General features: G+C 45.0%; 3 protein-coding genes across 4 annotated transcripts; all 3 read right to left on the bottom strand.

The window, feature by feature from the left end:
• Window positions 1-2,420: 2,420 nt before the first annotated feature.
• Window positions 2,421-5,186, bottom strand: LOC9269346 (pathogenesis-related thaumatin-like protein 3.5). Its single transcript, XM_015787772.3, has 3 exons — window positions 4,836-5,186; window positions 3,890-4,634; window positions 2,421-2,768 (listed from the first exon to the last, which is right to left on the bottom strand). Exons 1-3 carry the CDS (start codon window positions 4,888-4,890, stop codon window positions 2,612-2,614), a joined length of 957 nt encoding a protein of 318 aa, XP_015643258.1. The 5' UTR covers window positions 4,891-5,186; the 3' UTR covers window positions 2,421-2,611.
• A 1,013-nt stretch (window positions 5,187-6,199) lies between these two features.
• LOC4342076 (chaperone protein dnaJ 11, chloroplastic) lies at window positions 6,200-8,712 on the bottom strand. Its single transcript, XM_015787773.3, has one exon. The coding sequence runs from the start codon at window positions 7,230-7,232 to the stop codon at window positions 6,831-6,833; it is 402 nt and encodes a 133-aa protein (XP_015643259.1). The 5' UTR covers window positions 7,233-8,712; the 3' UTR covers window positions 6,200-6,830.
• A 1,743-nt stretch (window positions 8,713-10,455) lies between these two features.
• On the bottom strand, window positions 10,456-16,320 carry LOC4342075 (protein PSK SIMULATOR 1). 2 transcript variants are annotated; one of them, XM_015787770.3, is made up of 12 exons: window positions 15,913-16,320; window positions 13,935-14,248; window positions 13,748-13,840; window positions 13,553-13,643; window positions 13,183-13,276; window positions 12,812-12,906; window positions 12,566-12,635; window positions 12,376-12,485; window positions 11,806-11,922; window positions 11,425-11,501; window positions 11,285-11,329; window positions 10,456-11,160 (listed from the first exon to the last, which is right to left on the bottom strand). In XM_015787770.3, the coding sequence occupies exons 1-12, from the start codon at window positions 16,072-16,074 to the stop codon at window positions 10,635-10,637; spliced, it is 1,794 nt and encodes a 597-aa protein (XP_015643256.1). In that variant the 5' UTR covers window positions 16,075-16,320; the 3' UTR covers window positions 10,456-10,634. The 2 variants fall into 2 exon arrangements, with proteins under 2 accessions (XP_015643256.1, XP_015643257.1); XM_015787771.3 differs by having other exon boundaries at window positions 12,376-12,476.
• Between the last annotated feature and the right edge of the window lie 553 nt (window positions 16,321-16,873).

The following is a 16,873-nucleotide window of genomic DNA, read 5'->3' as shown; positions in this document are numbered from 1 at the left end:
ATCGGTTTCACTCAAATGTGCTGATTTGATTCGAGGGATGGCTTGGGAGAGGTGAGGGATTGAGGCGGTGGATCACGAGAAGGATTTTGATGCACTTTTCGGAGGTGGATTTGGCCGGAGTTGTGAACCCTAGTTCGCCGGCGCAGCTTTGCACTGTAGCAGGGAGTGGGGAAAATGGCGAGAGTTCCGGCGGGGAAGACGAAGCGCCGCTTGGATATCGGATTTTTCAGTTAAGGGTATCGGAGGTGCTAATGGGCCTAGGCCTGAACAATACTTCAGCCCAATACTTTTAACAGCGTGGCCCATTGTGTTCCTTAGGGACTTAGGCATATTTTGCTTTGGCAATATTATGCACACAACAGTGTTGCCCAATGCTGATGAAATCCTTTTTATGCGGTCATATAATTCTTTGGAATTATTGCAATGCAAGTTAAAAAGGTGTCCGACAGAAAGGCGTTATGCTGTTTTTGCAAGCTTTTTTAGGCTACAAAAGCTGTTTGGGTTAACTAGGAATGACTTGTTTTTATTATAGTCATTTCCTTGGCGTGTTATATGCCAGTTTTCATGGTAAATAGTCATGGCCTAGGCTATTTGACTTATTTATTACCATAATCTTTATGGTACTTGATGGGTAATCTTTAGAGTTTTTTTATTCGGATGCCTGTCAAGTGAGTTCATTCGTGAACCTTTTAGAGTGTAAACCACTCGGATTTCTTTTATTGTGGCTAAAAAGCAGTCGGCTAGCATGCCTATTTAGGCGCCGCGTACGCTTTTGTCATGTAATGCACAATAGTGTTATTATTTTGTCTTTCAACTATATGTTTAGTTTGTTAACTAATCACATAGTTGGGGGCTACACCTAATTAGGTGCATCTATTCGATGCACCATATTCTTTATCTTTTCGCCCTTTACAGTCCACTCGGCAGATTTTGGCTTGAAGAGTTTGAAGTACTCGGATTATCATCTTTGAGAGGGTTACGATGGTCGACTGCAAAGGACTCGGGGGCTACTGTGGAGATTATGGGTATCCCATATCTACACGGCGATGGTATTCGAACTGGGTACAGGATACCTAATGTAGATAGAATATCTTATCTGTATCTCGGGTTTGTTTCTTAACTTGTGTATCAAGGAAACACCCTGAGACTTAGTCGGTTACGACTGTATTTTACCTTTATCTTCATATTCCGTTAGGAATATAGATTATCTTTTGTAATCCGGACTCCTTCCAAGATATAAGGGGGGTCCGGGCGCCTCTAGGGGCATATGCTGATTTTTCCCGAATCATACAATCAATAATACACTCGGCGGATTCATCCCCGGACAGGAGTAGGGTATTACTTCTTTTATAAGAAGGCCTGAACCTGTATAAATCCTTTGTCTCCAAACCCATACACTTTCCAAGCTTGATAGCCACCCCCTTTTATTATTGTCGAAATCTAGTTTCGACAACCACGCAACATGTTTATGCATTTGAGGCATCTGAAGTGTGAGGTATATGTCTTAACTAGTGCTCCGAATACTTGTAAGGGAGTTGTTCAATTGGCGCACTACTTGGAATTCACTCCTCTACTGGAGGTGCTAGAATGGCATGTGAGTATTGATCCATTTTACCCAGTCATATTAAGTGCGCTATAATTCCTTTGCCTTCACTCATTTTCATTTGAGATTATGTACACCTGTTAAAATTTTTAGCGCGGTTTCAATTGCATTCAATCTATCTATGATATACTAAATGTTTTTTAAACCTATAATAATCAATGTTTGAAGAAAAACAAAATTGAATTGTGTTTTTCTGTCGTTCTTTTCCTTCATTGCACTAGAACCAGTGGGAATTAGATCAAGCTTTCATTGTTTGTTAGAGGGATAAAAACAAGAATCCAACTAAATGGAAATTCTTTTGGTAAATGTGTGGCTTTTGATGCGTTAGATACTGTTAGGTAGTATTTTTCGTGTGATGCATAGATTAAACAGCTAGAGCTTTCATGTTTTTGTGCTTAGAGTTTACAATTATGCAGATGTATTATTACAAGAAGTACAAATGTCGGGTTCGCAAGACCAAGGTAGCAAGGGAGGACTATCGCTTGAGCCGCCATGATCACCTCAAGACGGTCTACATGAGCGGGTTTCGGTGTTACCGTCCTCAGGAGGAGCTGGTCTATTTCATCCTTGAGAATGCCGTTGCCCTGGAGTTTATGTCCATTGAACCCCACACAATATTGGCTGATGATGATCACTGTGATTTTTCCGACATTGCTGAAGACAAGAAGATCAGAAAGTGGGCACGCCGGACGTCAGCGTGCTTCGGTAAACAAGTACAGGTCAAGAAGAAGAAGCTCGCCCAGTATTTTACAATGTAATTTGCTTTAGTTTTTGAAATTTGTGAACATTTTCAGAAATAGTTTGATCTGGATCCGCATTTTCAGAAACAGTATGTTTTATATATTTGCGAATCTTGAAGCATTGTGCATTATAGTTTTAGCAGTGGATGAACCTGCTGCCTGCTCTGAAAGAATGAAGTTTTCCTCCAAGAAAAACTGGCAAAAATATGCTGCTAAATCTATAATCATGAATGGGATACATCACGCAAATACAATGTTTGAATTGACATCACCAAGATAGCGTCGATATCACTGAGCTGATGATCATCAGGAGGATCACAAGCGAATTCCTGCTCATCGTCAAGCTCTCTGCATTTCCAGTGAACGCCATTGTTGAGTAGGTAGGTGGCAAGCCTACTGCCTCAGGATTTCCACCAGATTTTAGGCTGCATCAGGTTGCAATCATCGCAACATTAGCAAATAAAAATGTACTTAGTTTTATATTAATTAACCATAATTGTAAACAGAAACTTTCTAAAAATTAATTGTAAACAGAAAAAAAAAATTTGGCGCCATTCTTGTAGCCAAAAACGATATATAAACTAGCCAATTCTGCAGACGACGCCCAAGTTTTCTTTCCCACAGAGACAGAGAGAGACACTCTGTTTTGTTCATACTAAACTTGTTCAAGTGATGCGTGGTGCATGCCAGCACTGGCTGTCACGTTCAAGTGATCGATGCACCAAAATGATTGAACTAAAAAATTATATCAGCAACTTGTGCTGCAAAACCAATCAGGAACAACACGGTTAAGATGGACGCAATGTCCCGATTGAACCTTATTTGGTTTAAAATTTTTGTCACGACCCTAGGCGTCTATGTCATCCAAATTATGTAATCTCGAGAAAAAGTTAATCAAGGCTTGATTAAATATCTGATCATTTTCAGGTTGTGATTTGTCATTCGAGTTCCTGTGGAGTCACAGAAACTAAAACTTATTACCAATGCCAACTAACCGAAGACACAGACGAACAATTTTTTTCTAATACCCAAAGCGTGTTTCTTTGATTAAAATTAGAAAAGCAGACAAAAAATATAGCCAGCAAATTTTTATCAGTGGATAAAGACATCAATTTTATAGTTATTAGAGTCAGAACCGAGAGGTCTCCCACCTCTAATCTCATGTACGTGTTAGATGGCGCATTCATAGAAGTGGTGCGTGCACGTATACGATTTCCGTGTAATCGAAAAGAAAGAAAAAGAAACAAGCCTAGAAACGAGACGCCGAAGTCAATCTGGTCAAAAGCTTGGTGAGGATCCTCTACCATAATATCACTGCCAATGACAACACTGATATATGGGTCTCACCCTACTATTATCTTACACGTCAGTGTCTGTAGTGGTAGTGCCATTATGATAGAGGGTGTGGACCGTCTAGGCTATGCCAAATGGCATGCACATGTACACGACGTGCCATTGTATAGGGCCAATGTGAAATTGAAAAAAAAAAAGCACGCATGCATGCATGCCAAGACGTGCGTGCAGAAATATTTTGTGATCAATTTACCTGGACATGCCGGGGCAGAAGACGACGTCGTAGCCGCCGCCGGCGGCCGCGCAGGTGAACGTCGACGTCGCGTCGTCGTACGCGTAGCTGTAGGCTCGCGGGCACGCGCCCTTGAAGAACCTCGAGTACGCCGTCGCCGCGCACGTCGCCGGCGACCCGTGCGCGCCGCTGCAGCAGTACTCCGCCGTCCCGAACGCCTCGCACGCGCTCTTGCACGCCGCCACCGCTCTCCTCGCCGCCGACGCCGCCACCACCTGCAGCTCCGCCGGGCACGACTTGTTCAGGTCCATCACGCACCCCGTCACCTGGCAGCTGCTCCCGTTATTACTCGCCGCGCCGCCGCTCGCCGGCGGCGGCGTCGACGGCGCCACAAGCATCGGCAGGTTGTACCCGTCCACGAGGCTGACGTCGTAGAAGTCATCGCCGCCGCCGCCGCCGCTGCCGCCGGCGAGAGTGAACTCCGCCAGCGTGGCCGGCGGGGCGGCTCCGCGGCCGGAGCACTCGACGGCGCCCGAGCCGCAGTCGCCGGTGGCGCAGGTGAACTTGCCGGAGGAGTCCTGGCCGCAGAGCGTGCGGCCCCAGATGCGGCCGGACCAGGCGGCGGCGACGGAGACGGCGAGCGTCTGGCCCGGGGAGAGGGCGAAGCCGGTGGTGGACGGCGGCGCGACGCCGGCGTTGGAGAGGATGCCCGGCCACACCGTGTAGCCGCACCGGTTGCTTATGGTGAACGTCGCAGCCTGTGCTCCTGGTAATATATTGATCACAATTGAGTTCATCTTGATCAGTGATTTCTTGCTTAATCAAACAACATTTCGAGCACTGAATTAGAGAAATTACAAGCAAATCATGTGAACAATTAAGCTTAAAAACAGATAGCTGCGTCGTCCACTGAATTAAATTACAAATGTGCATATGCTTGATGATTTTGTTTTTGAGCTAAGCTTACCTTGGAGCAAGGAGAGGAAGAGTAGTAGGGAGAGAAAATGGAGAAGTGCTCCCATGGATGAGAAGAGACAGAGAGGAGATAGTGAACAAATCAAATGCAAAAATTTTGATTGTTCATGTCATGATCAGCTAGATAACCAAGCTAGCTTCTACTGGGCTTCACTATTTTATATCATTTTTCTAAGGAAAATAGTTCGTCAAATGAATGGATGGGTCCTTCCGAGAAACCTACAAGTTGTTGTATAAAGAAATTAAAGAGTCAACATGCGTGTGATGCGTTGCAGAATCAATCAGAGAATCAGAGAGGTTAAGACATTAAACAGATAGTACAAGAAAGGTTTAGTTGCGAGTAGGTGAGCAGCAAAAATTGTTGTATACTCGATCGTTTATACGCGAGCAGTAGTTGTGCTCTGTCAGAGATGGAGATGTCAATGCTATTCTGTTTTGACTTATGATCTGTTGCGTCAAAAAAAACTTATGATCTGTATATGTGAGGTGAGCCGTTCATCAGACCTCACCTATATCTGTATAGTAGCTAGCTGTATAGTGTATATACAGTAGCTATAAACAACTGGGCTTATATAATTCAAGATGATTTCAAGTACTATCATGTTTGTTGTACTGCAGAATAATATTGTTCAGAACTCAGAATAATAGCATGCATATGGTCTGAATTAAAAAAGAAACTCTGAACCCGATCGATCTATATGCACGTGGCATCATGTGATTGGCTGTTTCTGACTTGCTGCGATGATGCGTTGTGATGCTGTCCTGTATCTTGGCATGGCAACGGCTACTGCTGGCGAATGAAACCGAAAAATTTGGTGCAAGAGATTTCAATTTGGTGTCATGAAAGAAATTCATGCTAAGGCCTGAATCCTGGTGGGCCGAATTGTAGGCCTCCCAAACAAGCCCGAGACTGCATCGCCTTCTGTTCTGTGCTAACAGACATCATCTGTGGATAGCACTAGCAGAATCATCACAAAATGGTTGTATTGGGATGCATTTATCCCATCTTATGGTTCACAGGAAAAATTGTCCTCCCAGTTAATCGCAATTTGCAGGTGTTCTTTACACAATTCTTTTGATCCTAAAGATGATTTCAAGTGAACAAAATCCCTTTTTATAATCTGGTCACTCTGTTAAGTAGTAGGCGTATACTGCTTCTTCTTCAGCAGTTCAGTTCAAGTCATGTTTTTTTTAATTTTTTGGAAACTAGGTCATGTCTATATTTTATCTTATTCAGAGTGCAGAATGGACAGCGTATCCTGTCTCTGACACTAGAAGTGATGCAAAAACTAGAAATGCTTATTCAGGTAACTGCAAAAATTAAAAAACTTGAATCACCAAAGATACACATTCGAGTGTTCTTCAAATTAGTACTCAACGATGATGATTTGAAAAGGAAAGAGAAGAAACAATAGTTTCTTGATCATTTACAGTTGAGAGAGACAGAGCTAAAACCTATTATATAAACAAGCTAATCAGCACACAAAAGAGTTCTCTAAAATTGCCTCTCTTCGTGTTACAGCATATACACAGGATTGCAGGAGAAGAACCATGCATTAGCGGTGTTATCCCCACGAAACGCCGGCGATCACCGCAGTACTCGCCGGCGCGGCAACACTTTGCTCCGCCGCCGCCGCCGCCGGCGGCGGGATGGGGGTATGCTTGATAATACCGAATACTTGAGGGTCCCATAGGAAAACATCCGCACTGCGCCTCTCTTTTTGGCTCAATCTGCGCCGCACAAGTCGATCGAACGGCCGAGATGGTCGCGGGAGGACCTTGTTGACAATAGATGGTAAATGGAGGGCTCCTCTGCAAATATCTCGCTCCGCTTCCTCTTTTCCTCTTCGATCTGGGCCTTCTATGATGGATCCGACGGCCGACAGAATCCCACGTCACTCGCCGGCAAACCGCCGTGCCCGACGGAGCTCCGGCGGCGGAGAGCGCGGCGCAGTAGGGCAGGGAGCACCGGAGTTGTGCTTCTGCCCTACCAGCACTGGTCCGTCTCCCACGTCCGCCGCCGGAACGACGACGCGGGCGCCCGCCGGAACGCCGACGCCGCCGGGCCGGCCATGGCGCGGTCGTACCGCGCGCGCTCGTCGGGGTCGGCGAGCGTGGCGTACGCGGCGTGGAGCCGTATGAAGTCCTCGTCCCCCGTGGCGCCGGCGTCCGGGTGCACCTCCCTCGCCAGACGCCGGTACGCCGCCTTGATCTCCCCCCTGCTCGCGCCCGCCCCGACCCCGAGCACCTCGTAGTGCGTCCTCGCCGCCGGCGCCGCCACCGCCAGCGCCGCGGACGCGCGCACCCCACACCGCCCGCCGCCGCCGCCGCCACGCCGAGCTCCGGCGACGCATCCCCAAGGCGCCGCCGTGGATGCAAACGAAGCCATGTTTCCTTTCCTCCTCTGTTCACTTCTTGAATTTCTTGAATAATTCGGAATGCGTCGTCGTCGTCGAGTCGATGAGATCAGAAAAGAAAAGAAAGGTGAATTATTTATAGGGAGTTTAGGGGGTGAGGAATTTTAGTGGTGCCACTTGGACGTTGAGTTCTTGATCTTATCTCTAGAAGAAATCATTTTTTTTATTTTCTTAGAGGATTATGTGATTGTTTGCTGAGTCAGAGAGTAGTATGTGCATGTCCTTTTCTCCTTCTCCATGGCTGTTGCTTTCACAGTTTGGCGCCATGGTGGAGACCAACCTTCCTTCTTCCACGGTGAATGGTATCCATGGTGATCCATCCGTCCGATCCGAAATCGACGGTCAGGATCGTAGCCTCATAGTTTTTCCCAGTAATTTTCGCAGAGGCCAGCTGATCTCATGAGAGGCCAATGTGCTGTGGTGGATCAGATCATTGCTGGAGAAGGTGATGTTTTTGGAATGATTTTGGGGGAGGGTGATTTTCTTCTTCTTTGTGGTTATCTGGATCCAGTGCTTTTCGCCCACTAATCGGTTGAAAGTTATGCTTGTGATGACAAAGACATGACATTTTTTCTAGATTAATTTTACATTTTTTTCTATTTGGACATAGGGACCATTTTTCTTGTTTATATATGCTTGCATAGCTATACCTCCATTAAAAAATTCATAGCTAAAAGTTACTTGTATATTTTAGAACAGATGTACTGCTATTATCTTATTTAGAGAAATATAGAACCCCTATAGGATATGCTGCATGTTAATGTATTATAACTTGTTTAGAGCTGTCTGGGGTTATGCACTATGCATGCACATGCCTGACCTTGTACAATCCCATTAGTGTATCTTAGATTCTAGAAGGCTGGCATCTGCACCGACAAGATTCACATACAATATTTTCATTCTAGAACCCAATTGACATAGATGTATCATCATCATCATATACAGCATGGGGATCAATCGACAAGGGCCAGGTTGGAGAAAAGTTGCTGTCAATTATCCTTTTCCTCTAGAACAACTCTAGGACACTATTCATCTTACGGCTTTGGCATATTGGTCTCTTGGAAAGGAGAAATCCAAACGGGGTACTAAACCTGTGGGCTGTGGCCGTATTAATTAATTCGGCGGGCGGGTCGACGGCGACGGCGACGGCGACGGCGAGCGGCGGAGGAGGCGGTGGTCGGGTCTCTCTCGCCGCGTACAGGTGGGTGGTGGACATGGACATCGCCGGAATGAGCTTGTGCGAGAAATGCTGCTGCTATATCTGCATCTGGATAAGATTGCTGAGAGACTGGAGAAAGATAATCTTGCTGGATAAACTTGTTGGACCCGGCTGCAATTTGTGGCCAAGACCTCTTCTCAGTTGTCTGCTTCATCGTTTCTCTTTTGTTTGCTCTACAGCTATTATTAAGCCGTAAAAAAGATTTATACGAAACAACTGAAAATAGTTTATGAGTAAAACTTTTATGTTTGTTTTTATCGATCTAAAAGTCACTGTAAAAAATAAACTAAGATTAAAAAAAACCCTTAGAATCAACTTAAAACTAAGTTTAATTTAAATTTTAGTTGGAGTAATCTAAAAGATAAACGATGGGAGGCCAGCTGCTACAAAGTTCGGCCTGTTTGGTGGAGCTTAATATCCTGAGAAACAATTGTTGAGAAGCTAGCTGGTGAGAATCTGAAGAAGTTGGAAAACCTAGCTTTTGGCTTCTAGTTCATTTTCCAGATTCTACAACTACATATTCTAAGAATCTGGGTAAAAAGCTGGACTGTTTGGGGGAGCTTCTGGTAACTGGAGATTCTATGAGAAGCTGCAGCTGCCAGAAGTGTTAGATGGATCTCCCTCCCTAACCCAACGGCTCAAGGTGGCCTTCACCTGCGCCCTGATCGGGGGCGCCCAGCCCAATGGCTGGTGGGCCCCCGTCATCCTGCGCCATATAAAGAGGGATGGAGGCCGGGGCGACACGACACGAGGTTCGCTGCCGCCGCCATCTCCACCCGCAAACCCTAACCGATCGAGAGGGGGCGTAGCCAGTGACGGGAAGTCTCACCGCTGTACCACGTCTCGTCATCGACTACGACCGCCACTGCCACGACCGCCATCACCATCGAGCACACCGTTGCTGCCGCCCACGTCTAGCACGCGACAACAACGATGATGTCCGGCACCTCTTCATCCTCCAACACCTCAACCGGTCGGTCTCTAAACCCTCTCGTTTCATCTCTATAATGTTGTTCATCCACCCAAGAGTACTACCCGACTAGATCTAAACCTAGGTGATCCTAGAGAGAACCCTAACAAGAAGCTCCCCCAAACAGGAGTTTGATAAGTAACACTATAGGAGGGGTCGGAGATCGGCTTGGCTTAGAGAGGCGCAGCCGATGGCAGCGGAGGCCGGCTCGGCGCGGGCGGCGGAGATGGAGGCCGGCTTGGCGCGAGAGGCGCGGCCGATGGAGGGAGGCCGGACTGGCGCGAGAGGCGCGTCCGGTGGAGGAGGCCGGCTTGGCGCGAGAGGCGCGGCCGGCGGTGGAGGAGGCGACCTCGGTGCGAGGAGGAGCTGCCGGTGGGTGTGGCGCGGTCTTCGACGCACGAAGGCTAGCGGGTGGGGGCCGCCGGTGCAGGGGTCCCACATGTCGGCAGAGCTTGAGCGGTGGTGGAGCATCGGAGCGTCAGTCGTGGATTCGCAGGTGGTGAGCAGCGGGTGAAAACCTAGCCCGGCCTTGACCGGACCGACATCGATGTTCCCCCTCCTGAGGGCGTTGTCGTGCTGTCTCACCCCTCAAGGGTGCTTGCTGGGCGTAAGCCCAGTCTTGGCTCCTTTGAGCCCCGACGGACGGCGGCGGCGGTTTTTCCGTCGCTTCTCTTCTTGAAGACGTCGTTTTGGCATCCCCTCGGGGGCGATCTCGTCTGTGTTCCTTTTGTTGGTCTAGCGGCGGCCGGTCCGGTGATAGTCTTCTTCCGGACTTGTGTGTTGGCGCTGTCGGTGTGTGGGTGATGGTTTTCTTTTTCTTGTTCCTGGTTACAACCCTCCACGGTTGTAATCTTGTAATTTTTTCCTGCTCTATCAATAGAACTTCGCACCGTCTCATGCGAGTCGTTCAAAAAAAAAAGTAACACTATGATGTAGAATTTTGTGCTGAAACTTCCCCTTTACATTGCACAAATTGTAAGGCAAAAGGAGAGATGGGAACGAGGCATAGAGCATCACTTGTGATCTTGCTATATTTCCACTCAAACTCAGGGCTGTACTACTAAGCTATGTATATATGTACATGTAAGAGAATATATAGGTAGATCACACACATTTACAAGATATATATACGATCAATCAACCGTAGGAACACCAAAAGAATACCTATTTTTGTGCAGCATATACCTAACAAAATGTGGGGGATGTTGGGTGGTAAGAAGTCAGTCTATCTAACCCATCTATTACATCCAGGTCCATCGTCTTGTCAAGCTCTGAAGCTGAGTTCCTACCGAATTCCCTCGCCGGCGAGCTGCCATGGCTCCGGCATGAATCCCAGGTTCGATGTGCCTTCTTCCCTCTATTGGGTGGAGGCTCGCAGCTCTTGCTCCTACCGTAGCCCGTCCTCTTGAAGCTCAGGTGGTCCAGCGTCTCGCGTTCGGACTCCGACAACGGGCTCGGATATGTGGCGTTGTTCACTGGAGATGTGTTGAGCTTGGATTCAGGTTGAAGATCCATTCCCTTGCGGGATCGGGACTGGTCGTGCTTTGAGGACTTGCTCCCATAGCCTCTGTTCTTCACCTGGACAACTAAATGGTGGAGCAGCACCACCAGATCGAGCATGTATTGCTCCGTCTTTGCCTTATCGGCGTAATGAAGAGTCTGGACACGGGTGATACTGAGCTGGGAGCCTGATTTCTTGTTCATTTCGCAACTAGAAAATAGCAGTATGTTAGGTTATGTTGCAAGGAGCAATACTTGTTACTATTTTATCTCATGTTATATTATCAATGGAAATTCCAAGGTATATGATAAGCAAATCACGATTTGATACTAACCCAAGGTTTGCCCATTCGCCGACCCATCCAAAACCTTGATGTGCTCTGGTAAAAGTATGAAAACACAAAGGAATGAATTTTAGGGAGAAAATAACCCTAAGCTCAGAAGTCAGTAGGACTTTGCAACAAGTTCCGCCCACCTTATTGTATTTTCAGCAATCGGTAGAATCCAGCGAAGAGTTTTCTGCATTTCAGCTTTAATTTGAGCTACAGTACGCTGCACATAATGAAAACAGCATACATTTATCAGTTTGCGGGCTTTGGAGACAACTGGAAATATAAAGTCCTCAACTTTGTTAACATGATATATACAGAATTATTATCATATTAAGATTTCAATCTACATGGACTATTTTACTTTCACCTTTTTCAGGAGCAAAATATGCTTATGGAAACTAGCATGTAACAAGATCTTATTAGTGTTGAGCTAGTCATATCTAAATACTACTACTGCTTCCATGTGCATAAAGAATATAGGAAATGAACCGTTTTACCACCACAGGGCTGCAGAGAACACAAACCTCTTCTTGGGCATTAACTGATTGCAATCGCGATCTGAGAGCTGACTTCACTGTTACTGGCAGACCATGATACAGATTGTCCCTAGCACTAGGAGGAAGAGAGAGTGGTCTAGAAACCTGCATAATTACACATTGTTTTGAGAACTTTGACTCTATAATCAATCAAGTATCAGCTGTAGTGGAGATTAAGGATTAAACATCTAGACTTTGGTAATACAACCTATGCACTATGGTGTTGGAACTAGTACTCAGTAGCTAAGAAACTAATAGATACTTTATACTGACCAAACATAAAATATTCATTACAACTGACTGTTGTAGTTAACTTAAGGAAAATGAATAAATGAATGATTCATCAACATAATCAAAACTTTATGCAAATGCTGAATATTAAGATTATATATAGCAAGCATGTGAGCTATGGAAGTGGGGCATATCCAGCAGACACAGTAGATTATGAGAGCACTGAGTCTTAAGATCAGATATAGCAAACGTGTAGACGGTGAAAGTGGTACATCCAGAAGGGATGAAAAACATGGGTATGGATCATCAAAAGTCAAAACAACTTACAATATTTTCAATTTGATTGATTATGTTCGCATAATGTAAGGCTAGACCGCAGGAACCTAGTCTTTTGTTTTGAGCTTGCTCTGAATTGAAAAGGTCAGCACCTACAGAAACTTTTTTAATTAGAGAGGTGTTAGCATATCGTCGCACAAATTTTAAGCTACTGCAAACCATCCAGCTGAGTATCACCTACCAGCTTCACTGAATGAATCCCGAATTTGCTTATGTAAAAATACGACAATATCAACAAGCTTCTCCACAATCTGGATAGACAATGACAGAATTCAGTGTTAGCATTCTTCAAAATGAAAATGTGTGGATATTATGAGCAGAGTATTCATCAAATCTCGATTGCTTAGCAATGGGACATAATCCAATAAATGCAAACACGTGGTATGAAGTAATGAAGCAACAGAGCAAAATGTGGCTTAAGGAATACCGTCTCTAAAGTTCGAGACCACAAAGACTTCTTCTTGAGAGTTTTCACAAGCTTTCTCTGGCGCTTTAGTTCACTATGCAAGATCATAACACTCTCTGCCAAGAACAAGAAGATTGAAAACAATAAGCATCACCATTTTCTATACTTTGAACAACATTGTGTGAAAGAAGCAAACATAAAAAAGAAGACACACAAGGAAAACCACTTCGTGACCGAATAGGTTACATGATACGTCTGTCCATTTTAAGTATTTTAAAGAGCAATCTACAGCACGTCACTAATTAAGGTGAGCTAATGGAAAACCCTCTTGCTTAAATTCTAGCATCTATCAACAATATATTTTCTTAAAAATGACATCAGTATAACTGTACCACGTCTGGCTGCTGGCACTGACTCTTCTTCATGAAATTTTCTTTGAAAATCCTGCTCAAACCTGTCCAGCGCATGCAATTCATGATAGAGTTCCTGCAATTACAAAACAAGCCCATCAGCATATCCTTCGAACCAGCACCTCAAAACTGTGGTTCTATGTTATGCAACGAGACTTAGTCCTTCATGATAAGATATTAAGGCCTAATGAAAAATTCTTGAATCCTGATTCCTACAGCAGTTTAACCGTTCAATAATTTGAAGGGAGAATAATAATAATAAATTAATGAATCCTACATCTTGACTCCATAAAAATTATAAGTATTATCAATTACATACGGCAAAATACAGAAATTATCAAGTGATACATACAGAAGTATTTTGAGCCAAATTGATCAATTGCTGGATAGTAGTTTCCATATGCTCTTTTGAATGATCCTGAGGCGCAAAATCTGTCGTTAATCTGCACATCAGAATTCACAGCAACAGCATAGTGTTAAGTACAGGAAGTGCTGATATGATTGTAAATAGCATCTTAAATGAAAAGCATACTTCTCAGATTCTTACTTGTTGAAATAGCGTCCTAAGTTATGCCATGTTGGGTCTTTACACAGGTTACCAAATCGAATTACTTCTCTTGAAAAGATGTCAAGTTCATCCCTGTAGAATTCCATCAAATCCATGTCAGCCAATCGCATTAACAACAAAAAAAAAAAGGAACGATAGGACAACTTCCTTCTTGAACCAATCATACCTTTTGTCAACATAAGCAATATACAATAGTTCACTGGAATTTGAGGAGACCAATATTTGCACTCCATCTGAACGCAATATTTCTTCCTTCAATTCCTTTATACTCGTGTCGGAGCAAGATCTCCACAAATTGGAAGCTTTAGCTATTGTGTTTGCGACTTCAAATGCTAAAATACAGACTCTATTGCCTCGATTTGTTCCCCCAGAGAGAAATCCACTGCCATGATTTAAATTTGTCATGCTACTCCCGAGGGTATCTAACACCTCGACAGCAGCAATGCTGGCTCTTCCTAAAAGTGTACCTGTTTCTGGTACCTGTCACAACTTAGTATGTCAGAGTTAATATGAAAGGAAAAGACTACTCTTATCTTCTAATGATATAGTCTCCGCTTTTGCTGCCTTCAATTTCCAATAGAAAGACAACTAGTTATAGCACAAACAAAGCAAAAGGAAGAGCGAGAGAAACGTATTATCCCCTCTAAGAAGAATAATATCAGATGTTTCGTCGTAACAAAGAACCTAAGAAAGAAGGTATATTTATTTGAACTAGCAGTGCTTTTCCTGTCAATCTTATTGCAAAATTATGAAACAAGCCAATTTGAAGTGCAAGCTTTTCGATGAAAACATAGACTCAATGAATGAAACGGGTGAAATGAAACAAAATGGGGAGGTCACTCCTCTAAGGCTATTCCGTAGTCCTTTCACTTTGGGGGAGATGGCCTCCTTTCATTTTTCTGATGATATATAGACGATCACCCCTGATGCGCATTGGCCAGATCAAAGTAGGCTGCGCATTGGTGTATTTCTTAACCCGATACTTTAGTAACCATCTGTCTATATCTTTTTCCATCTCCAGGATGACTGCCGAATCACTGGGTGCCTGAATTATAACACTAGTAACATGCTGAGAGTACATAAACAAAGTCAGCTTCTTTCCAGTTATACAGTCTGTACTTTGTCTCACTTATTAGCTCCTGCACATTTAGTGTTTTCTTCCAAGTAGAAGCTAAGCAGATCACTCATGTCTTTGCAAGAAGAAAAGTGAAGGATGTAATTTCCCAAACTCCATGGTTGGCATGGAAAAGTGGTCAGCAGGAAGGAACAAAAGCAGAAGCTCATGGTTGGGTCGCTGGCTTGACCAGTCCAAGAAGTAGACTCAGGCTGACAGCAACGTGAACGTTAAATAAGCACGGCAGTTCTTCACTTATCTGAGCAAAAGGACGGAATCCTCCTCCTATAGGACAATAGTGCTTACAATATGATAAACCAAGGGCCGCCAAGATTGACTCTGCTGCATCCTACACGGACTTGATGAATTTTTGTGTGTGTAAGCTGTTGGTTTTCACTTGCTGTATGTATTGTTGTGTCCCTCTCTTTCCCCTGATCCGCTTAAAGAATTCATGCAAAGATGCAGTGCAGATTCCCCACGGTTTGTGAAATTCTGCATCCTCAGACCACTGCCAATCTAGTTTGATTTGAGTTAATCAAAGCGGAGACTGAAATACGAGAGAGCAGCTTCAGATGAAGTCCCCATGGAAGCCTTGACAGCGAAAGGCAGCTCAATTAAAGCTTCACAGTGATGCTCAGTTTGACGGCTTCTCTGAATTTCTGAACACGGCGGCGAGAGAAGAAACGCAGCAAAAAATAACATCAAATCAATAATACCCCCAACTTGTGATTTTGAGGAATTGGACGTGGAAGGCGGATTGAGATTTCGAACCCAAACAAAGCGCTCCGTTTGCGGCAACGCGTGTTTGGTGCATCAAGTCGTGGAGAATTCTCACCGGCTGGCTACCTAACTAAGCAGAAACAAATCGCGAAGTAGAGAGCAGCACATGCAGCTGTCCGATGGAAGTTGCAGGCAAGCAGGGCGGAGAGTTGAGCTGAAGCACATCTCGATGGATCGATGGAGCTCGAAAATTCCAACACATGCAGCACATGATGCATAGAAAATTACGGTGGTAGTAGTAGTAGAGTACCTTGTGGGAGGTGAGTAGCTTGGGCGGCGGGATGGCGAGCTCGCCGGAGTCGAAGTCGCCAGGGCCGTAGCGACCCCGGCGCGCCTCGTAGGCGGCGGCGAGCGGCTGCACCGAGCGCGGCGCGGCGTCGTCCCGAAACCGCCTGGAGCACACGCACCCCATAGCTCTAGCTTAGACGTACAGGTGCTACTAGTAGTATCTCAGCACGTATCAGCCTCGTCGGCGGAGCAGCAAGCTTAGGTTTCGCAGGTGGCGGAGGTTGGAGTGAGGGAGACGACGGTGGTGGTGGTGGGAATGGATCGGATCGGCGCGCGGGATTGGAATTGGAAGGGAAGAGCAAGAGGAGGAAGAGGGGGAGGGAAGGAAGACCGAGAGACGAGTAGTCGAGGAGACTAGTTGTGTTGTGTCGTCCTGACCATGCTGCTGGTGCTCGTCTTGTTGCGTTCGCATCCTTTGACTTGTTCTCTCTCCCGCGCCCACGCCACGCTCACGTACGCCACGCGCCTCCCCCTCTCTCTCTGCAAGGCCTATTCGGTTCTCCACTTCTCCACCACAGTTTACCGGAGAAACTATTTTCATCATCTCGTTGTTTACATGTAACTTTGTTATGGAAAAAATAAAAAAAATTAAGAAGATGTATTAACATGTGATATATCACTCTACAAACATGTATGTTCAAATTTAACTTCTACATCTCGCAACGAAAAAACAAACGAATTTATTTTTTTTTGCGAGATGTAGAAGTTGCATGTTTGTGGAGTGATATATCACATGTTAATACATCTTCTCAATTTCTTTCAAATTTTTTCATAACCATTTGAGTGATGTGCAAACAACAAGAGGATATCCCCTCGAGGGGTGAAAATCCACTCCCCAGTTTACCACTGCGCTAAAAATTATGGGGCTCTTTTGTTCTCTACCTTACTTCCTCCGTCCCATAAAAAACCAACCTAGTACCGGA

The sequence above is a fragment of the Oryza sativa genome, chromosome 6, assembly GCF_034140825.1.
Source record: "Oryza sativa Japonica Group chromosome 6, ASM3414082v1".
Classification (NCBI taxonomy): Eukaryota; Viridiplantae; Streptophyta; class Magnoliopsida; order Poales; family Poaceae; genus Oryza; species Oryza sativa.
The sequence above is the reverse complement of the archived record's forward strand: the minus strand, read 5'-3'. Positions and strand labels throughout refer to the sequence as shown.